Source organism: Paramisgurnus dabryanus, chromosome 7 (assembly GCF_030506205.2).
Source record: "Paramisgurnus dabryanus chromosome 7, PD_genome_1.1, whole genome shotgun sequence".
NCBI classification, from domain to species: Eukaryota; Metazoa; Chordata; class Actinopteri; order Cypriniformes; family Cobitidae; genus Paramisgurnus; species Paramisgurnus dabryanus.
In genome coordinates, this window is record NC_133343.1 from 20163281 (window position 1) to 20186683 (window position 23403).

The 23403-nt window shown below is 41.8% G+C and overlaps 1 protein-coding gene across 4 annotated transcripts in view; it reads right to left on the minus strand.

Moving 5' to 3' along the window:
* The window catches only part of sgip1a (SH3GL interacting endocytic adaptor 1a), a 106452-nt gene that overhangs the window by 28256 nt on the left and 54793 nt on the right, over nt 1-23403 (minus strand). For 3 of the 4 annotated variants that reach the window (XM_073815147.1, XM_073815149.1, XM_073815148.1), the window contains 11 exons: nt 18213-18275; nt 18013-18070; nt 17321-17499; nt 8452-8463; nt 7052-7063; nt 4984-5008; nt 4802-4907; nt 4516-4604; nt 3882-3959; nt 1563-1637; nt 631-1377 (listed from right to left, as the gene is read on the minus strand). In XM_073815147.1, the coding sequence (XP_073671248.1) occupies nt 631-1377; nt 1563-1637; nt 3882-3959; nt 4516-4604; nt 4802-4907; nt 4984-5008; nt 7052-7063; nt 8452-8463; nt 17321-17499; nt 18013-18070; nt 18213-18275 (1444 nt within the window). The remainder of the gene's footprint in view (nt 1-630; nt 1378-1562; nt 1638-3881; nt 3960-4515; nt 4605-4801; nt 4908-4983; nt 5009-7051; nt 7064-8451; nt 8464-17320; nt 17500-18012; nt 18071-18212; nt 18276-23403) is intronic. The other variant, XM_065239988.2, reaches the window with a different exon arrangement.

The following is a 23403-nucleotide window of genomic DNA, read 5'->3' on the forward strand; positions in this document are numbered from 1 at the left end:
CGAAAACACTTGCAGAATTCTGCGTGACTCCGCGAGACGATTTGGCGAATGCCGCGGGAGAAAACGCGCGTTTTTAAAGGCCACATCTGTACAATGCGTTTGCGCGGTTTATGGTTAAAAAACACATTATTTTTCACATTTCCACATAATATTTTTGTAGCTCCAGATATCCTTCCTTCCTCAAATGCTTTGATTTTGTACAAAACTCATCGATCTGAAAAGCACTGTGTCCCTGATTGGCCAGCTAATCTGTACGTTGTGATTGGCCTGAATACCTCTGACGTCAGCCGGAAAAGTAACGCTCCTTACCACGTTTGAAAGATTAGCTCACAATGCACTGCTAACCGGAGTTAACTTACAGGTTGTCCACGTCAACCGCCCCAGGAAGTAAACTGTTGCCTACTATCCGTGTGTTTGTTGTTGTCCAAAAAAAAAAAGATTTACATTGCATTATCGTTTTCCTTGGGGTTTGCACCTTTTGCATATTGTTAACATGTACTAATACACACTTACACACCAAAAGAAATGTAAAAACGTGAATCGGACCACAATTGCTCTTTAAATCAAACAAAACATGGTAGTTTTTGCAACAATGTGTGGATGTTTATGCTTCTTATGAATCAGACTCACCACTTTCATTTCCGCCTGTGCCAGTTGGAGGGACAGGCCCTGGGGATGATACTACCGCCCTGTATGTGGGAGGTGGGGGAGGGGGTGGTGTCGAACGTGGTCCTTGACCAATCTCTTTGGGTGAAGTGCTGCTCTCACTCAGGTCCTCTTTTGATGGGGTTTCCTCTGGGCTCCTCTTGTCCTCCTGGTTTAGAACCAAGGGTAGGGGGATTGTACGTGCACTTGTCTCTACAGCAGCTTGTTGGCTATTGGTTGAGTTTGCTTGCGTCTCCATTGGAGGAGCATGTGGTAAAAAATCTGTGGGGGAGTGGAAAGGATCATCTGAAGTTGGTGGAGGTGGAGCCTCTTCAACTGGAGGAGGTGGGACAGTTGGAGGAGAAGGAGAAGTGTCTTTGGGAATAGGGGGAAGTGTTGAAAGTGGTGGGCTATTCCTAAGAGAAGGTGCAGGCTCAGTATGAGAAGTTGGTGATTTTTGTACAGCAGGGCTGAACTCCTCTGATAAAGGTGGGGATTTAGGTAATGGGGGTGCGGGTTCTGCTGGGGGAGGTGGAGAGGAGTGGAATGGAGGTGCAGTCTCTCCCTCTGAAGGAGGGTGTTTTTTTGGTGACGCGTCACTGAAGCAGACCCACTTGTCTCCGGCATCCTGAACAGGGTTTGGAGAATCTGCTGGACCAAATATATTGTCCAGATCAGCTATTGAAGGCCTCTGTGTGGCCAGCCCCGAACCATCCTCTTCTTTTTGCGCATCTGCATCAGGGACCACACAGATATCAGATAGAAACAAAGAACTGATAAGCCGAGAGATAAACGAGATAGAAGCTCTGCACATAGATACCAATATATCTTCCCCACAATGCCTAAATACAGTACAGGCACAAAACAAACCAGGCAAACATTTCATGTAGTACAGACTAAGCACTGGGTGATCTTACCGGAAGGTTCTGTATCAGGAGATTCACTTGGAGGGGGGGAGGTCGGCACATTCTTAGGCGGAAGCGGAGGCAGTGCTGCAATGACATTAATACAAGCTCTCACATACCCTTACATGCCACACCTCCATGCCTCAAAGCACCATGCATAGTGAAGGTCTCATTCAAGCAGTCAGGGACAATTGCATGACATGGGATGACTATATCATACAGTCTGATAACAGTTTACTGTCTGTGACCTACCAAATATCATGTAATACTCACCAAATTTGTCACGATTTTACATGTCAAATGTTTTTAGCATTCATTTACTTGGGGTTGGACAGGATAGTGCTTGCTTTGGTTATTGATTGACTAGTTCATGGATCTCATGACTTCATCTGGACTTTTGATAGAGATCAGATTCAGAGCGATCCTCAAAACTTACACGGACATACAGCTGTTTGCCCTAGGGCGATACTTCCGGGTTTTATAAGTTGCCACCTGGTGGATAATAGCGGTATTACGGATTGCTGGAGTACTCGTCATTAACCGGGAAGCGTTTTCTCTTAGTTGAAAAGGTAACTCGTCAATGGTGGGGAAAGAGTTAATATGGCCTATTTGAAATAAAGCCAAATTGGAGTGTTCACAATTGTAAGCATTTAATAATGTCTGTTACCCTAAAACAAACAACGACATAAGGAAACATAAAATATCTTCATTGAACATGATCTTTACAAACTATCCTAATGATTTTTGGCATTAAAAATAGATAATTTTAACCCATACAATGTATTTTTTGCTTTTGCTATAAGAATATACCAGTGCTACGTATGGTTTTGCGGTCCCCATAGTTACATATCATTTCTTTTTAAGTCTTTAAAGGTGCAGCGTGAAAATTTCAGGAGGATCTCTTGACAGAAATGCAACATTATATACATAACTACGTACTAATACGTTTTATTACTTTAGAATGAGCCGTTTTTATCTACATACACCGCAGGTCTCCTTACATGGAAGTCGCCGTCACGTTTCTGCAGTAGTGCTAAATGGACAAATTGTTCTACGGAGTGTGTTTTGTCACTACAGTTTCTCAGATGATGACGTGTTTGTCCTGTTGCGGCTATCAAAGCTTTACTATGCGTTTCGAAAAGGACGGGTGACCTTTGGACTGAGCCATCGGTTGCAATTCACAGTCTCACCACTAAATGCTGCCAAAACTCCCTGATTTCACTTTTAAAGGGATAGTTCGGCCAAAAATGATATTAAACCCACAATTTACACACCCCCAAGCTGTCCGAGATGCATATGTCCAACATTTTTCAGAAATTTTAGAAAATGTTTTAGATCTTTCAGTTAATCAAATGTAAAGTTACTGGGTCCAGGTCCTTCAAGTCCATCCTTCACAAATTAAATCCAAACGGCTCCACGATGATAAACAAAGGCTTTCTGAGGGTAATCCGGTGTTGTTGTAGAAATATCCTAATTTAAAACTTTATAAACGAAAATCGGTAAAGCCACCATCTTAGTCGCGTCCGCATTCAAGATGAGAGCGTATGCTGTTTATGGAGGGTTCTCTGCTGCTGCTCTGTGCCCCCGCCCACCGAATTTGTCATACGTCACTAAGAAAAGTGCGTACACTACGCTGATATTCTCTCCTGAATACAGAGGAGTTTAAGATGGCGACATTACCAGAAGCTAGTTATTTTCTTTTATAAAGTTTTACATTTGGATATTTCTACAACAAAACTGCACGGATTACCCTCAGAAGACCTTTGTTTATCATTGTAGAGCCGTTTGGATTTATTTTGTGAAGGATGGATGCACACTTTTTGGACTTGAAGGACGTGGACCCCGTAAGATTACATTTGATTAACTGAAAGATCTAAAACATTTTCTAAAATAACTGAAAATGTATTCGTCTGAAAAACGATGGACATATGCATCTCGTACAGCTTGGGGGGGAGTAAATCATGGGTTTAATATCATTTTTGGCCGAACTATCCCTTTAACTCTCTTTCAGTTTCTTTAATCAGTCTATCCTTGTTCATATTTAATGTACGAAAACTCTGATTATAACATGTTGTTGTATCATGTCGCTTCTGATTACGACACAGTGTTATATATGCATAGAAATAGGCCACATTGAGTAAACTGCTACAAAAAAAAAAAAACATCAGTACAGGATGAGCTGAGTGACTCAGTTGGCTAATGGCTTAGAAAATTAGTAGGTTAATGGAGACTGTCAGGAGAGTTTTTAAATTAAAAATCTAACTAAATCTCAGGCGACCATTCACTGATACCAGAAAGATGGCAATTCATACCACACAAGCAACGACTTACTTCCTGTAGTAAAAGTTGTTGACAGAGAGGAGTCTAGGTGTTTCTCAGGCAGGGGTGCACCCCAAACCTCAGGTTCCTCTGTCAGGTTTTATAAAAGAGGACACGATACATAGTTGATGAGGAGCAGAATTAACAGCTGTGTGACTCACAGAAATTTAGAAATCACCACGCAACACTTAAGTATACATATTTCTGACAGAATTAACCCAATTATGTAATTTTTTCAACCTCAAATAATGTAAATGGAATGGAGAGGATGTATTTTATCAACATGAATTAATGAATTAATGAATTAATGTTCTTACACTATATATAGTTCTGGTTATGTTACATAACTCTTAAGTACACATGAAATATGAGTAAATATCAGTTATGGTCTAAAGTGTCTAATTATCCTATTGATATATTAATAACAATAAACCTATTAATAATAATAATAACCATATGTGAGTCCCCAGAAGATACAACAGTATATGACGTATAGAAACAACATTTTGTTTCAAATGAATGATATAAACAATATGAACCCCAAACCTTTGTGTCAGGTTCTGTAGGATATTGAGCAGTTTTTATTTAATTCAGTAGCCTGTAAATATATATTATGCAACAGACCAACATCCATATGGTGATGTACCTTCACTGGTCTTCGGCTCATCAAAGGCTGTTTCCAGTGGTGGACCAAATAAGGCTGTTGCATCCTCTGGCACTGGTGATTTCTTACGACTGCAATGGAGGAAAAACGAGCCAGATCTGCATGAGTCATCCGAACAGATGGTGCAGTAACATCCACTGCAACTCTCAAGATACTGTACAATCTATAAAGATTCTCTTAAAACTGTTTAAAAGGTTTAAATGCAATGCTAATGTTACAGCTGTAACGGCAAACAACCAAAATACAGTGTGTGTGTGTGAACACATACCTAGCAGGCTCGGGAGCAGGTGCAGAAGCAGGTGCACGTGTCAGGGAGGGCGCAGGAGCTGGTACAGGCGTCGGCACAACACGTCTGGGCCGTGCAATTTCATCACCTTATAAACACAGTAAGTTCATGTAGGTACAAATACAGAAAGCATACCTGGAATAAAATGTTTTGTGTGTACTTACTATGTGCATTTCTCTTTGCCAGACTCTGAAACAAAACACAATGGTGAAAATATTCATAAGTGTAAAAGCTTGTAACACTGTACCAGAGAAATGCATTGTGGGTGACTTTAATCTGCAGATTGGTGGCTCAAATTCAGGCCGTTCCTTAATGCACTATACAGCTGGCAGAAGAGCTCATTTCTATAAATGACTCGGGTGACAAACAATCTTAATTACTGATGTATTACAAATCACTATGGGATAAATTCTATTGCACCAGGATCTTCATGGCTGCTATGAAATTTGAATTGAACTTACAAGGCACTACATCCTGTTTTAGTACAGTTTATGGAAAATAAAGGCTTTTAAGCAAAATCATCTTCTTTACTTTAAAATGTGAGATAATATTCAGATCATAATTTAATTAATAAATGTAGTAATTTTTCATTTACAGTACTAATACAATTTAGCTGGAGAACTCTCTCAAAGGTCTCAAAGTGCAAGTAAAGTTTCCAGCCAAACAGTTATGGAAAATCATTCACAGTATGGATCTATTATAACAGCACATTGAGGTCAGTGAGATATAGTGAAAGTGAAAAAAAATAGGAATGACTAACTGTTTTAATAATAAATACAAATAGCTTCGTTTTCATTACCCTTCAAATTGCACAAATTGAAATAGCGAATTGCAAATGCACCCAGTGCAAAAATGGCAATTCCGCATAAACTCCCATATATCGTCAAAACGCTTATACACTCGGGTGAGTTGGTTTTTCAGGAAATTCGAAATATAGCAAAACTGCAATATATTCCGCAATTACAGGCCACCTGATGTGTGTAGAATAGAGACAGAGCGCAGCGCGTCATAACCTGAAAACCACGCCCACCGGGGGGGAAACAATGCAACCGTCTCCATTGACTTTGTATTGCGAGAGGCTGCCTCCTTGTCATTTCTGGCTTATAACAAAAACAGAATAATGCCTAAAAGCTGCTGTGTGCCAATATGTACAGCTAACAACCCAAAAAACCCAGAAATAAGTTTTTATAAGCTGTCGAGCCGTAAAACTCAGTCTTTAAGGAGAAAAAAGTGGATCGCCGACTACCGTTCCCCCTAGTGGACGCAGTTCTACTAATGTTGTGTCTTTAAATGCTCGTTTTTTAGGGTCGACAGCTTATAAAAACATATTTACATATTAAACTTAAAAGCTGCTGTGTGACAAGGTGTACAGCTTACAAGCCAAAAAAAAAACAGAAATACGTTTTTATAAGCTGTCGACCTCAAAAAACGAGCGTTAAAAGACACAAAACTGGAAACAGGCAACTTTTCATAGTAAACCTATTAGTAGAACTGCGTCCACTAGGGGGAAACGTAGTCGGCGATTCACTGTTTGTTCCTTAAAGGCTGGGTTTTACGGCTCGACAGCTTATAAAAACTTATTTCTGGGTTCTTTGGCTTGTTAGCTGTACATATTGTCACACAGCAGCTTTTAGGCATTATTCTGTTTTTTGTTATAAGCCAGAAATGACAAGGAGGCAGCCTCTCGCTATACAAAGTCAATGGAGATGGTTAGATTGTTTTCCCCCCGGTGGGCGTGGTTTTCAAATTTGCATAACTGCGCTCTGTCTCTATGACATCATCAATTTGATATTTTTTTAAATATGGTGCGGTATGTTTGATTGGAGGAAAAGATAAAAGAGTTGTGGTCAACTTCATGTGGCGTCACAAGAAATACCACGAGAGCAATTCAAGTAGCTCTCATGGTTTTTGATGTCATCCACATGCTGGTCTGTGCGGCACCGTATGAAGTTGAACACATCCGTCACCATGGTTTTTGCAGTTACTTAACACAAAAAAATTCAGTTTTAGTTTTTTTTTTAGAGACAGCATTCTGACATATGCAGCCTTCGAATGCGACCTGCGGAGGACGCAGCGTACTGAAACGAGACACAGCTACATTATTTTTTAAACTAAAATATCATAGACAAAAATGCAAATATCAGAAGTTTAAAATATAAGCAGGTCTCTCTCTGACTGAATCATCGACCACTGAAGAACCCAAAAATACTTTAACTGGTAAATGGTACTCACCGGGCTACGTCTCTGTGACCAGCAAAAAGGAAGAGAGAAGAGACACCTGGTCAGAAAGTGACAAATCAGTAATACAGACTTTGATCAAAAGAAACCTTTGTTCTTAATCTCTATCCTGTGTATTAAAACCATGTTACCCCTTACGAGGTTTAATGATGATTGTTCAAATTAACTCACTTTTTGAGACCGGCAAAAGACAAAAGCAAAGTGACATAACTAAAGATGTAATGGAGTACCAAAGCTAGGAAAACCTAAAGACAGCAATAAAATGTCAGCTTAACAAGTAACTGGCTGTGCTTATCTACAATAAAATCACAAAATGCTGATCTGTCACAGATCTTAAACTCTAAGAAAAAAAGGACAGTACCTTTTAAAAAGGTCCTAATATGTACCATTTTGGTACAGATGTGAACCTTTATGGTACGGGTATGAACCTATAATGGCGCTTTTCCATTGCAGAGTACCCCAATGTGCAACTTTTAGGTACAAAAGTGTACTTTTTGAAAAGGTACAGCTCCAGCGACATCTTTTTTAAGGTACCATTTTTCTAAGAGTGACTGCAACAAAAAGACTACTTCAAAAGGGCTTTTTAATAACTTGATAACCATATACATTTACATTTTACACACTGACCTTAAAAAATAAACCTGACATTGAGAGTCCCAAACCCCTCTTAAACATGCAAACCAGATTAATCTGTTTTAAGATGTTTAACACCTTTGGACAAAATTCAAAGCTTGAGGACCCAGAAGACAACAAAGTTTATTACAACAAAGCCTTCCAGTCAAACATCACTCTTGAACTTCCTCCCATATACAGTAGCTGGATTAAGTCTAAGACTTTAAGAATAAGTTAGGCTTGTGAGTTGCAAGTGATTAGGATGATATGGGCTGTTGGCTATGGTCACCAAGTGTCACTTCCAATCAAAGGCAAGAATGGACAAGCAGGAAGTGTGGTATGGGATCAAAGGCTTTCATATAAAAGCTGAGCTGATGAGTAACTCATTCAAGAAGTAACACATACAATGTTGTATAAAGTTAGCACCCCAATGGCATGTTCATGCATAAACAGAACACCATATACAGTATCTATAGGAATTTTTAAGATGCTGTGACATTCCACACAAACAGATATGAGAGGGGTTTTAGTTTCCACAAGTCCACTAATGCCCAATATTTGCTCAAAGCGGAACTTTAAGACATAAAATTAATCATAATTCAATAAGTGGAAATCACTGTACTTCTCCATACCTAAACATAAAAACTGCCACTGACTAAAACTTATATCAGTTCATACGGTAATGCCATTTCAAACACCAAGCAAGCTTCTTCCATCATGTCAAAAAAGAAATGTGGGAAGACAGCAGTCTAAATTTGGTGGACAAAGTATAAATAGCTTACCGGACTATTCCTCTACAACAGCCAGCATCAGTAAGGATAAAAGTCAGGCAGAGGGACAAAAGAAGAGGAAGCATGATCTACATTAGTATAGGTCTGGTAAGCATGTACAAACACAGGATGAATTGCAAAGGAACGATGTTGTGATGTCTTCTACAAACACAGACTACAGTATGATGCAACACTGAGCAAATCTGCTTTAGCAATTGCCCTACATTAACCAAATACATTACCTCCAGCACATAATAAAAATAATAAGTAGATCAGTCAAAACTCAACAAATCAAGATATCAATACGTGACCTCAATCAATGTCTTTTATTATTCAACCTGATCTCAACCTGTGTTATAGTCACAGAAAATCTGATCATTTTATCTGTGTTCATGTCACGGAATTCAGCGTTTTTACATGCCATGTGACACAGAAAAGACATCCGTTGTCCCGGCACGGAAAAAAGCTGAATTCCGAGACATGGACACATATAAAGTGATCAAATTGTGAAAAAATTGAGTGGTACTATGGGCTACCTAATGTATAGATCAGTTACACATCTTCAGTTTAGTACAAATGAACAGGTTAATTTTCTCAAACTATGGCTGAGGGATACAGGTTTATATGTTCTAGTTATTTGAAAATTTATTATATGTTTTATATCTGTGTAATAACTCATAAATGCATTTGCAGTTATTGAGGTAAAGTAAATTCAATAGACGAATTTAATGAAGCACTCTAAATGTTTCTTCGAGCCTGACCTACTCTATTAATTTGAGTAAGCAGCCTTTTGTAGTACAACCTATAGACCCTTTTACAGTTGGTAAACATTGTGACCTATTTGTGTGGGCGGGGCTTAGCTGGGGGCAGATAGAGCCGCTGAGGCAATGTTGACAAGCGTAAGCTAGCACGTTTTAGGAGGGATTTCTTAAACATGGATGCAGAATTGATTCTGCGGGACCATGACAGCTACTCTCGTGATTTTAACCAGGTTTTGTATATTAGCTAGACAACATGTGAATTACATTCGGGTGGTTTGGGCAATTTTGTCAAGGCTTATTGTCTAATATAACCTATCGCTATATGATTAGCAATGTGGATTATTTTAAGAGACCATTCAAAGCATGGTACACACATCAATCGCTGTATGTTTGTTTAACATTTAAAGAGCCACACAGATCCAAACTCAAAAATGACCTGTATTGCAGTGTGTCATGTAGCTGTCCATTAATGTAAACAATGTGCAAAGGAGTTGAACCAAAAAGTGCATGATTAATAAAGTTATTGGCTTCTAAATTAGGGAGTCGACTCTGAATCGCTGAAACGAGTCGTCATATGGGTTGAATCTCCTGCCTGACTTTATCCTTTGGTTGTTTTTACTACCAAAGGATATAGATATTATTATGAAGAATCAGTGGTTAAAATTATTTACTAAACATTTGGCAATGAAAGATGGTTCAGTACCCACTTTATTTGTAACAACATGCGTCTCCTAACAACAACCTGTGTAAGTATGATTATAGCTACATCCTTGCTTAAATGAGTGTAAAACGTTAGTTTCTATCGTCGTTTTTTTATTGCTTGGATTACTGATAATTGATGTTGTTGTTTAAACTCTTAATATACTGTCAGAGAGTCACGTTAGCAAGCGGCTAGCGCATGTGGCGTGCACTTATGGTTTTGCCATGACCTGGTTAGCTTACATAAATGCTTAAATATGTGTAAAACGATAGTTTCTGTCGTCGTTTTTATTTCTTGAATGATGCGTATTGATGTCGATAATGTCTTCTCAGTAAATCATGTTAGCACCAGGTCAATACATGTTGCACTATTGTTGGTCTGTGCCACTGATCTGTGGTCTGTGCGCAGACTCTGTCAGTTGACCAATCAGAGCAGAGTAGGCTACTGAAAGGTGGGGTTTAGGCAGACTGAGTCGTTGAACGGCTTCACACGAATCGTTTGGGGATCTCTGAGAAATGGGGTAATTTTAAATTTATATTTTGAGAAAATTACAGAACTTGCATGCATTTTAACCTGTTGTCCGGGACTTATAAACAGTGAAAATTGGCTTCTTACTAAGCTAAACAATGGCGCTGAAGGTTAGCAACTTTTCACATATAAAACAAAAACTTGCTGATTTGTACTAGATAAAACCAACACACCAGTACATATGCACAGATTATTTTACTTGATATGAAGTGTGCACTGCAATCACAAGTATTGTGATCGTCTCTGTCCAGTCTGTACGCTGTATTGTATTCATCCACCATTATCTTCTTGATTTCTGTGAAGGAATGTCTGCCGGGATCTTGTAAAACTTTAGTTTTGAGCCAAAAGTGCTGTTCCTTCTATTCTGGCGGCAAAAACACAACAATACGACATTTTAAAGTGAAAACCTTAAACTTTTAGTGCGCCTGCTATAAGTTCCTACAATTTTTTTGCCTCCAGCTAGAGCGGTGACGTCACAGTGATGTAGGCCATGGGTCTTCAACCGGGGGTCCGCCAAATGATGTTTAACGACAAGCTATTTTTTGCTTAAAACGTAAAATATATTTACAAAACGTTACATATCCCCTTTAAGTTGTGCAAGGGCGTGGTCGCATAGGTTTGAAGGCGCGCATTCACTTTAGCCAGCGGACCAAAATACAATATCTAAAGATTATAAATGACCACTCAGGTAGCAGCAGTAGCGACAGCAAAGTCATCATAAAACAGGTAAATCTTATGTGTGTCTTTCTTTCAGAATGTCATTTTAGAATCAGTGCAACATGTTGTCTCATCTATATTTCTGAACTTGGACGGCTGTTTCACGCGGTTCAGATTTAAAGCACTAATTCAACAGGCAAATGACACCACACCGCATCTGCATTTTAAACTGTGACAAAACTATCGCTCGCATTTAAAAATTAATGAAACGCGCGCCGTGATGGTGTTTTGTGCAAGATTCATAGTAAGGTTGAAATCCGCCTCTCAAAAAGATTCCCCAAAGAGATGCGCTCGGACTCATTGCATGTTGTTCTCCTGAGTCTGATATGAAGGTATGCAGAAAACAAACCTGCGTTACTTAAACTCGTGACAATAATAATACACGAGAAAGGCAACAGACCTCAGAATTATAAAGTAGCACAACCTCTATCCCCACCAGAATAGACAGTCTTTGTGCCATTCACCATGATCAGTCTTCTTTATAAACTGAAAGCCCTTGTCCAATTCACAGTAAAATGAAAATATATTACACTGCAAATACCTTAAAATAATATTATATAATTATTATTATATTAATATAAAAACTAAACCTACTTTAACAAAAAAATTATGCATGTTAATATAGTATGGCTGTGTGACAATATGGTTTGTTTCTATTTATAAAACAGTTCCAGTCCTTGATTCTGATTGGTCATCAGTTGTACTTTACTCCACTTTGCGTTGTGGCTAATACGAAAAGGCAGCCTTTCGTACCTTACTGCTTACTTAAATATCTCTGTTTTACACATTTAGTATTAGGGGGGTCCCTGCTCCATGCGTCTCTCATCTAAGGGGTCCCCGACCCAAAAAACGTTGAAGACCCCTGATGTAGGCGATTAAGGGGTCTATAGTTAAGTGCCGCTAGCTGTCATAAAAAACCTCAGTGTCATGTTGCGTGTGCCAGTCGCAACTAATTAAATTGTGGGTTCATTTATACGTAATGTGTGAACTTTTTACATGGTCCCTTACTATTTTTTCAATATTCAGTTCATTCAAGGTGCATTACACAATATATTTTATTACCATGTGTGTTTGCTGAGATTAAACCAATATTTTTTGCACTTTAAACACAATGGTCTACCAACTGAGCATGAATTTGCCGTTATTGTGCAGATTAAACCACACAATGCATTAAGGTAAAGGAGTCTGTGCCAACTACTGCTGAGGTTGGGGGTGCTCTTTTTTCCTATGAGCCTATAGTGCTGTACTGTATTGGTTGGAGGATATGTTCTTTTCTGCTGTGTGGTCTATAATTTAAAATATATCCACCTAGCCTGTGTGATGTAAAAGCACCACAACTGTCTTATTAACTCCTTTTGGACGACAGCCCATTAAAAGAGGCTTAATAAAGAAGCAAACCGTATAAATAAAACATGAACACCGGCTGGAACCCAGCACCTGGCTGAAAGTTGTGCTAAAATAAGAAACCCTATGTCTTTGTGTTCTGTTTGCACAGCATCTCCACTATTACATTCTCATCTTTCCCTGTTTTCTGGATGGCTGGCCCTTATATCCAAGCACTTGATGCATCAGTTCAATATAGAAGAATAAAACATACAGTAAGCTGTGCAAATTATCCCACTCCTCTGATACAAGAGTGCAAAATCTCTATTGTACAATTTGTGTTGTTCAACCTTTGCACCCACTTTCTTCTGAAGAGCATTCCTGGCTAATCCATCACTATGGTTACACACGTACGTATGTACGGGTTGCCATGGCACAGGACAGGGGCATGTGACTGATAAAACATTCATGAGTAAGGAATGCCTGGCATTCCAGCATACTGGACATAACAGATTTTAATTACTGAGGTCGTAATGAGTTTAAAGATGAGTCAAAATATGTACAGTATCCCAGCTCTCACTGGGGCAGTATCCTTTAAAAAGGTCCTTTTATGTACCATTGGGTACAGGGCTGTTAAATGCTTCATTGTCATTGGTTGAGAAACGTTTTACGGGTGTGCATTATATTTCAGTCGGTGCACACCTATCAAGTAGGTTCAGGTTTTATCTAACCTGCATTTTGGGAGCATGAATCTGATATTTTTGGAAACAGGGTCCCAGAGTGGATAAATCTAAAACCAACACCCTTGCGTCTTTTCTCACACAGATTATGGAAAATACACAGAAAGATGTGTAAGTTTGCTCATCATCCGATATTGCTCTCTGGCGAAACCACGCGCGTGCATTTATTTTCTGATCTGATCATAAACTTGCTCATGAAGCGCAATGTTCTATTAACTCTTTCCCCGCTATTGAAGAGAAAACATTTGCATAAACAACATGTTCCTGATGATTTTAGTGTTAATCTGTAATACCGCATTATCCACTAAATAGTGCACTTGCCCAATTTATAAAAAACGGAATCAAAAAAGTTATTTACTAATTTTAAACTCTGTGTATGTTTTGATAATCGTTTTGAATCTGAAAAATACCCATATTTAAGAGTTTATAAGCAGAGACAAAAATATAAATAAAAATGAAAGTTTTTTTCCCGTTTTGTTTGTTTGTTTATTGTTTGTTTGAAAGCGAGGATCTGTTCTTTTATTTGATATATTTGTATGTTTATATATTTTAGGAAGAAAAATTTCCTGGAAGGCATTTTGTTCTGTCTATCGATCTCAATTTCAGCACGGATAGTGAGGCTCTCCCTGATCTCTGCATTATTCCAGTTTGCACACATTTCCCATCGTGAATGTTGATCTGTATTTAAAATCCCAGTATCAAAGAGCTGAAAGGTAACTTGTTGCGATGACCAGGCACGTGCACACATAGACATCAAAGGGGGCTTGAGCACCTGCCCTTTTTATTCCTGGAGAGAAAGTGCCCTTTTTTTCTGGGGTGCCTTTAAAAAATAATAATAATAATATGATCTTTATTCATATAACAACTGATGTCTGTCTGTTTCTTGTGTTTTTTACTTGTTGCTTATTAAATTTAACTTGCATTTATTCAGGAATCATTTAAATGAGATTTAAACTCTTATATAAAGAAAAATAGCGCTATTTGTGGCACACAAACGGTTAACAGATGAGTCCCGCCTCCAAAATTCACATCGCTAATATGATTGGCTTTACCTTTCCTTAGTCCCGCCTCTCTAACTTACTGCGCTTTATGATTGGTTTGTCTACACTCATGCTGCATCATTCGCGCTTCAAGCGCCAAAGCTCAGCCTGAACGAGACGCGATCATGTGCATGATTATGCAGGCAGCTACCGGTAAGTGTGTGAGGAAGAAAGCATTCTTATATTAACAGTTTTAGGCACAAAATATGGGACACGTTGTTACACATAACGATTCAGGGACATTGTTTTCCACGGCAATCCCATATTAACCTGAAGAGTTGCAAACTTGTAACAGTGTAGTGTTTGTAGTTTAAACAGACTGCTCATAAAATAATAAAGCACAAACAATAAAATAATTGCTAATTGCAGTAGTAAGCTTTTTTTTGCGTTTTTTGTAATGGCTGTTAAATAAGTATAATGTGTTATACTGGATTGCTGGAGTAGATTGGGAAGAAATCTGATGGTTCAGTATTTTACTTGCCCAGTCTCAATTTTCACTGACATCACAAAAAAGTAAAATATAAAATACAAATAAAATAGGCCTAATCTATATTTGTTGTTTCTGACACGTGTAACCCTAATAAATATGAAACCTAAGATTAAAGGTGCCATAGGATGTGTTGTCATAATATGTTAAATTGTTCTTTGACAATTACATAGAAGGTATGTTGCTTTATTAAGTGCAAAAATTATCCAGAAACGTTTTTACATGTCTATTTACAACCCTAGAATTTGTCATTTGAATGAAATGGTCTATTTTTGCCCTATTTGAAAGGGTCATGAATAATAATGTTGAGCTCTGCTCTGAGGCTCATGCCAGAAGCTCACATTAGTAAACAGACCTTATATTTTGAGCCCTTATCAGACAAAAATACATTTTGAGTAACAACTAATCAGCTAAACGCTAGCATATGATATAGCATTTATTGGTATGTAGCGCTAACTCAGCAGTCACAACTTTGTTTTTAGCATTTTAACAAATTTGTAATTAATTTGTAATTTAATGTTTTCAAAACATGCACATTGTGTAATGGCTTCCTTTGCTGCTCTATAAACCTAGACTACTAAGGAGACCATGGTGTCTGTGTGAACTGATTATTTTGTAGACATCTTTTGAAAATTAAACAATTGCGTGAGTTTGAGGAAGATAAAATTAATTAACTTTTTAAATATTTTTTTTAAAAAGGAAGTCAGAATTGCGTTAATATATACTTTTTGTTAAAAAAAGAAAGAAAAAAATATACATAATTATGAGAAGTGCCCTTTATTTCACTTGAGCCCCTGCCCCTCAAAATGTCTGTGCACGTCCCTGGCGATGACACATGCATCCTCACTACGACACGCCCCTTAAGGCACTGTTTCTGCCATTTGAGGGAAAAAAGATTGGATAGGGGAAGCACTGGCTTCATGTGGATGTAGCCTCACTGTCCGTTCACACTGCTGCAGACTTGAGCTTCCAAAGTTACCGGAAGTCATTTATTTACATTGGAAGCTGGCTTCTCTCAGCTGCAAGGAGCGAAATCCATCGACGTTGCGTTATGGGTGTTTTGAGCGACCAGAGCATTAATCAGAAAGTTGAAAGAAACTCAACTTTATGGTAATGAGCTATGATGCGGTTCAGCGGCAAGCAGTGGCAAAATGCCAGCAACCAATCGAAATATAGCCTAGACATTCTTCGCTTGCTAATTCCGGAGAAACATATGATGTAAACTTTCATTCCTACCAAAACATTAGTTCAGAGAAAACAGACTTCAGAGCGGCCAAAGCGTCAACAAGCCTCCCCGTACTTTTGACAAGCGTCCTTGACCGGGCGGCCTGAGCTTCTTTGGAAGCTTAAGTCTGCGGGGATGTAAACATACAGTCAGTCTTCCGCCCTAGAGCTCCGCTTCACGTCGTGGCCGCATTACCACCTCGTGTGTGCATAATTTTCAGACAATTCAAATGCATCAATTATTCCTTCCATATCTTTTGTGTTCTTTATGGTTTTCCAATAAGGGTTATAAAGGCTTGTGAATCTGATTTTAAATAAATAAATAAATCTAAACAAATATGCAGCCATATTAAGATCTTTAGTAAAACAGCAAGTAGGAGTTTTTGGACTATTAAAATGGTGGGCAGCTCCATCTAAGCTGTTCTTACCAGTCTTTCCAAAATTGTCTATAACAGCATGACACCCTGATATCAAGCACAACACAAGTTCAGTTCACAACTCTGTAGATGTCTGAACTTTAAGCAAGGCCCTTAAAAAAAGCATTTTTGACTCCCGGTCTACAGCCAGATCTGGGTACATGCTGAAAAAGTCTCTAGGTCTATAATTCAGATAATAAGGAGGCGCCAGCTCTATTAAATGCACCTCCTTTATCATATCTACAATTATTAAAATGTTCAACTTTAGTAAAAATGCTGCACTTGTCACCAGATGATTAAAATCAAACCCCTGCCAGGGTACCAGATGATATCCCTGGGCAACCACAATATTAATATTTTTTTTAATAAACAAACTATTTGCAAAATCAGATACTAGTAACAAATTTTTGGCGGAAATTGCATATCATAGAAATCAAATCACCTACGCTGAAAGACATGCTCTTAAGCGCCCACAGCCAGCATTTTCAGAAGAGCAGCTGCCATTAAAAAGCTTTGGTGGACACACGATCTTAGCTTTCCCACGGATGGGAGAAAATGTTACACAAAATACTTTTAAATGCTATACAGTAAGTACAAAGAACAAAAAAGCACAAATGGTACTGCCAAAAAAATAATACATAAATGCCTAAATATCAACATAATTTTTACAAAGTACCATAGCATTACCATCTGATACCTTTACAGACCTATGATACAACCACAGCATTTTGTAATGAATGTCAACACAAGTGCACACACAAACAATACAAACACATTACATATGCCCCTATCCTTCTCTAATGGACGGCTACCTGACAGTCCAGGCAGCATTATGACACTCTCGGGACAGCTTAGGACAGCATTTGGGGCAGGGCCATAGAAAGAACGGTTGGAGGAAATGACTGCATAAGCTAGGGATGCATGTGTAATATTGGCTGGACTCACCAGAGGCGAAGGAGACAGAGCTATGTTGCCTACGGAGGCTTTTAATTCATCTACCGATGGTGCTGCAATGCTAGCGTCTGCCGGTAGGGGTTTGATTTTGATCTTGAACTTTTTGCGATGGTCCTCCTCTTCTTCAGACTCACTAGAGGAGAAAAAGTGAGTCTTTTCTTTTACAGCTGGTGGATGGCTGTTAAGGGGTCAGTTCCACAGACGAAAAGTCCTTTAAATTGAAAGCACATACTTTTGGGTTGTATCATTTGGGTGCTCATGACGAAAGCATGACATGACTTAGGACAGACTTCATTTAGATCCCTCACAGATTCATTTTTGTCTGCATAAAATGAAATATGATGTCTAACCTGACACCAATGATTAAAAAAATGACAAATGTTTTGTGGTTATCACAATATGGCAGTGCACTTCTACTTTTGCAGATAGATCATGGATTGATTACTAGTCTTTTGCTTCTTGGAAAATGTACTTTCCAAGAATGTAGTGCAACAAAATATGTATATATTTTTGTTTAATCTCTAATTTATTTTCTCTAGATAGAGAATGTCGTTCTTTTATTCTTAGCCATAATATAACTAAAGCATGTTAGCCATTTAATAACGGGATGGGCACAGCAAAGTCAATGACAATCACTCCTCAATTTCAACAAATCCACAAATTGTGGTTGAGCTGAAGGATATCTGCCTCCTCTTCTTCTGGCCTGATGCTGTATCCTTCTTCATCTACTTCTGGAGAATTCTACAAAAAAAGTACTTATGTCAATCTTTATTTATTCAGCAGCTGTTATTACTTGGCTATTACCAAGGTATTAAATCCTGAATACATTAGAGGCCTGATGATATTTTGATGAAATCATTAAGATCTGAATTAATGCACTTACGTATCTTTCCCAATCAATGTCTCCATAGAACCCATTTGGAGCCCCGTTAGTCTTTTTCTGGGACTGAGGAAATGAAAAAGAGAACTTTAGTTAGTTTAGACATTCACATTAGGTGAGTTTGTCCTGTGTTGAGGTGTCACTGGGGGAATCTACCGGGGCTTTTGAGTCTAATGTTAGACCTTCAGCTACATATGCTTTACTATACTAATATCAATGTACAGTATGTTCAGTACCGATTCAATCTCTTGGGGTTCCCTTTCAGTCGGTCACTTCGACGTCACGTCGTGACCGACGAATTGGGAACTCGCTTAGAGAGACCAATCTGCTTCGAATACTACTAAAACGCCAATGAACTTGGCATTGAGATATTTGCATAATGCTGGCGCCGCCCCGCCAGGTGCGTATATAAGCCACAGGTGCAAATATGGAAATTAGCTTTTTTCGCTTCGAAAGCCGGCATTATCTGCTACTGAGAAGCTACTCTCTGCTCTTCTGGGAACGGTTGCTGAAGTTGATTGACAAGCAGTACTGACACAGCGGACGCTCGCAGTATTCCACTGCTCTGCATCTTTTTTGTTTTGAGTTTAGTGTGTGCGTTGCCTCTCCCTGTGCGCATCATCAGCTGAGCACCTAAGAGTGATTTCCCTAAAGAGTGATACGTGAGAGCTCTGTGTCTTTTTAAAGACAGCCACTCTCTCGTATATTCGGAGATCAGCGTCCTTTTCAGGATAGCTTTTCCTCCGTGCGATCTTGGATGCGAGAAGTACAGGGATTCCAGTGACGGTCACGAGCGCTGTCTTCGTGCTATGGCATCGAGCACTCCGAGGCTGCGTTCGTGGAGAGCTTTTGCTCTCTCTGTGAGAGCATAACCCTCTTGGATTGCGGAGACGACTGTCGTTTCTACGGGAACGGCGTCCGCGCCTTTGCAGTGCTGAACGCCGCCATGGTGCGGCTGTCAAGCGCTCGCAGGACGCTCTTCGCATCACTACGCTGAGTAGGACGGAGGATGCGTCCTTCACCTACCGGCCTTCTCATCCTCAGCCGGTTGAGGCTCCGGTGGAGACTGCAGAGTCGTGTTCTGCGATTTCTGCCGAATCCACTGGACCTCCTTCTGGTCCCGTCACTTCTACAGCATCAGAGGGGTGCCCATTTTTTCCCTCCGAGGCGGAGTCTTCCCGGAGATGGCGGCCGTGCCCGCTCGAGCGGCGGAAACGGTAGAGTTGGAGGGGTTAATCCCTCTCCGCCCGAACCGTCCCGCCCACATGATTGGTACTTCGGAGCTGCCCGGGCCTCTACGGTCCTCACCTCCTGTGCCTGCCTTTCCCGACGGCACGAAGAGCTGACGTGATTTGCGGCCGTCTCGGCCGTTCAGCTTCACCCCTCATCTCCCTCACTAACGGAGCCGCTAAGGGGGGGATCCCTTCAGTTGAGCGGGGGGTTGCGATGCAGCTGCGTTCCTGGAGGGACCTCCCAACCCTTCCCTCCCGTGTTTGTATAGACAGTCGTCCGGTTACGGGCGCTGCCCATCAGGCATGCGGAGACGCGGCTTCAGCCCTGCACGCATTAACGTACTGCAGGTTCACCAAACGAGGCTTTAGAGATATACGAGGGAAGCCGCGACCTTCAGTCGTGCGATGTCCACCACAGTGTTCAAGATCGCCACCCTTGGCTATGTCTGACTTATATGACGGAACAACTTCATGAATGCTCCTGTCTCACAGACCGGCCTCTTCGGCGAGCCCGGGGAGTCGTACAGCTCCGCTGCGCAGACTGAGGCGATCTCCTAGGTCGTGCCCCGGCGGATGAGAGCTGCCCTGGTCCACCAACGCCGGCTCCTCAGTCTGCCTCTCGCCGTCCGCGTCCTGCGGCGGCCACCTCCGTTCCCCTCCTCGGACCCCATCTCGGCAGCGCAGGGGAACCGGTCGTCAGCAGCTCGCCCCGCCCGCTTAGACGCTTCCCGTGAAAATCGGGAGTTTAAGTGGCCAGAGACGGGCGACCCGGAGTGGCAGAGGATCACTCTTCAGGAGACAGTGATTCGCTCCTTCCCCCGGTAGAGGGTCGGGTGGAAAATCCTTGGTTTGCATATGTTCCACCGGCTGTCCAGCCGGTACCCACTTAACCACACATAAGAGTGCATTCCTCTTTCCTCTCCAGGTCTCCGGAGGATCGAGAGAGCCGTGAGCGTACACCTGCTCACCCTACCTCTCCTCTATCGCCAGCGGGTGTCCTGAGGAGTCCGAGCTCTCCACTGAGCAGACCGGACCACCAGCACCCTCATCGGAGTCTGCGCTCTCCGCAGAGGAGACCAGACGACCGTCACCCTCAGCGGGCTCAGGTCAGTGTCTCACACACACATACTGTAGATGTTTATGCTGTCACAGCAGACGCACCGGCAGTATCACCTGTCTCGCTTCGCTGCCCCACCGCGGGTACTTCGGTAGTGTCGTTAATTCTCCTCGTACGGTCCCGGGATGCTTCGCTTCAGTTCCCAGCCCGTCTCGTTGGGTTTTACGCACTATCCGCCTCGGTTACGTAATACAATTACCGGCACTCCCCCAAATTCTCGGGCATTCGTTTCACTATTGTGAAGCGTCCGATGCACATGTACTGCGTGCAAAAGTCGATGTCCTGCTGGCGAAGGACGTTTCGAGCCGGTCCCTCTTACCGAGAATGATGATAGGGTTTTTCCAGCCTTTATCTCATAGTACCCAAAAATACGCGGTGGGTTACGACCGATTTATTTACGCACCGGCTCTACAAATCTGATCCTTTAGGATGATACGCCGAGGCTCGTATTTCAATATTCAGATCGGGTTGCAGCATAGACCTGTAGACGTGTACTTCATGTGTCCATCTCCCCTCGCCTTAGACCGTTTTTCGCTCTGCGTTCATGGAGTGGACATACTAATACTAAGTACACCATTCGAGCTGTCTCTCTCTCCCCGTGTCTCCATGTGCTAGTCACGGCATTTAAATCTCCGAGAGAGAGAGCGTTGTTCGCATTCTGCTTATATTTACGTCAACTATAATGGCTCGTTCTTGGCAAACGTGCGCGAACACAGAGATTTAATGCTTCAGCATCTCGCTCGTTTAAGTCATCAGGTCAGCTGGGAAAAGAGCAACTTTGCCCCGTGCAGAGGATCCTTTTCTCAGTATGGAAATAGACTCGATCGATTTATTGGCGTGTTTTACAAGAGCGCGCAACCAGTCAGTTCTGACTTGCCTCGGTTTAATTCGAGGAAGTACGCGGTCCCTCTGAAACAATTTCAGAAGCTCCTGGACATATGGCAGCAGCTGCGGCGTGACATCTGCTCGAGCTGCTTCATATGAGACCGCTTCAGCATTGGTTCTACGATCGAGTCTCGAGGAGAGCGTGGCGCAATGGCATACACCGTGTACCATTACACCTGCGTGTCATTTCTATTTTACCCCGTGGTCAGACCCAGCATTTCTGATAGCAATATATGCCTCTGAGTCGGGTCTCCTGGCATTCTGTAGCATGCGATGCCCCCAGCACGGGATGAGCAGCCACGTATGACGGGCTTGCAGTCTCAGGGGTGTGCATAGCACCCCAACTGCCGCGAGCGGTGCGCTGTATATCTGGGACTTGTACGCTCCGCTATGGAGATGCGAGGGAAGGATGTATTAGCCGACACCGACAACATTGCGACTGTTGCGTTATTTACCGTTAAGGCGGTTTTTGCGCTCTCGTCACCTGTCGCATCTCGCTCGTCATCTCCTCCTTTGGAGTCAGAAGCATCTGAGGTCCCTTCGTGCCATTCACTTTCCGGGGACGCTCAAATACAGCGGCGGACGCGCTTTCCCGAGCTGCGCGCCCCGGAGAATGGCGACTCCACCCCCAGACGGTCCAGCTAATTTGGAATAAGTTCGGTCGTGCGCAGATAGATCTATTTGCATCACCGGACGATACCCACTGTCGCCTGTTTTATTAACTAACCGAGGACAGCCTCGGCGTGGATGTGCTGACACACTGCTGGCCGCGGGGGATGCGCAAATACGCATTCACTCCAGTGAGCTTAATCGCACAGACACTGTGCAAAGTCAGGCAGGACGAGGAGAGCCTTTTATTAGTCGCCCCGTACTGGACGACCAGGAATTGGTTTTCAGAGTTAATGCTCCTCGCGACAGCCCCTCCCTGGCGAATTCCCCTGAGGAAGGACTTTCTTTCTCAAGGAAGGGGCACATTTTGGCACCCGCGCCCCGACCTGTGCGATTTCCATGTATGGTCGTTGAGCGCGCGCAAGGTTTAGGTGATTTATCGCAAGCGGTATCTAACACCATCGACGCGGTACGAGCACCGTCCACAAGACGGGCTTACGCGCTTAAATGAAACCCTTTTTCGTCACCTGGTGCTCTTCGCAACGCGAGGACCCCAGAGAATGCTTAACATTGTGCTTTTATATATCTTCAACACAGGTTAGATGGTAGGCTGTCACCCTCCACCATTAAAGTTGATATCGCCGCTATTTCTGCTCATCACTCGCTTATTAACGGCAGATCAGTTGGCAGCATGATTTGGTTATTAGATTTTAAGAGGCGCTCGCAGGCTAAACCCCTCGCGCCCTCCCTCTATTCCTCCTGAGACCTGTCCATGGTGCTGAAGCCCTACTACAGGTTCCGCGTTCGAGCCTTTGCAGTCTGCGAGTCTGAAGTTTTTGTCAATGAAAACTCTGACCCTGCTAGCATTGGTCTCCGTAAGAGAGTAAGGAATTTACATGCATTCTCTGTTGACGATTCGTGCCTTCAGTTTGGTCCTGCTGTCTCACTGAGACCCAGACCAGGCTACGTGCCCAAAGTTCCCACCACTCCCTTCAGAGATAAGGTGGTGAGCTTGCAAGCGCTGCTCCCCGGAGGAGGGCAGACCCAACCATGGCTTTATTATGCCCCGTACGAGCGTTACGCAGCTACGTGGATCGCACACAAAGCCTCAGGACCTCAGACCAGCTCTTGTTTGTTATGGTGGCCAGCAGAGAGGGAAAGCTGTCACTAAGCAGAGGATGTCTCATTGGATAGTTGATACTATCGCCCTTGCTTATAATCTGCAGGGCATTCCTTGTCCATTTAATTTGAGAGCTCACTCTACTAGAAGTGTAGCCTCATTTTGGGCATTCGCTCGTGGTTCCTCGCTAACAGACATCTGCAGAGCTGCTGGTTGGGCGACACCTAATAC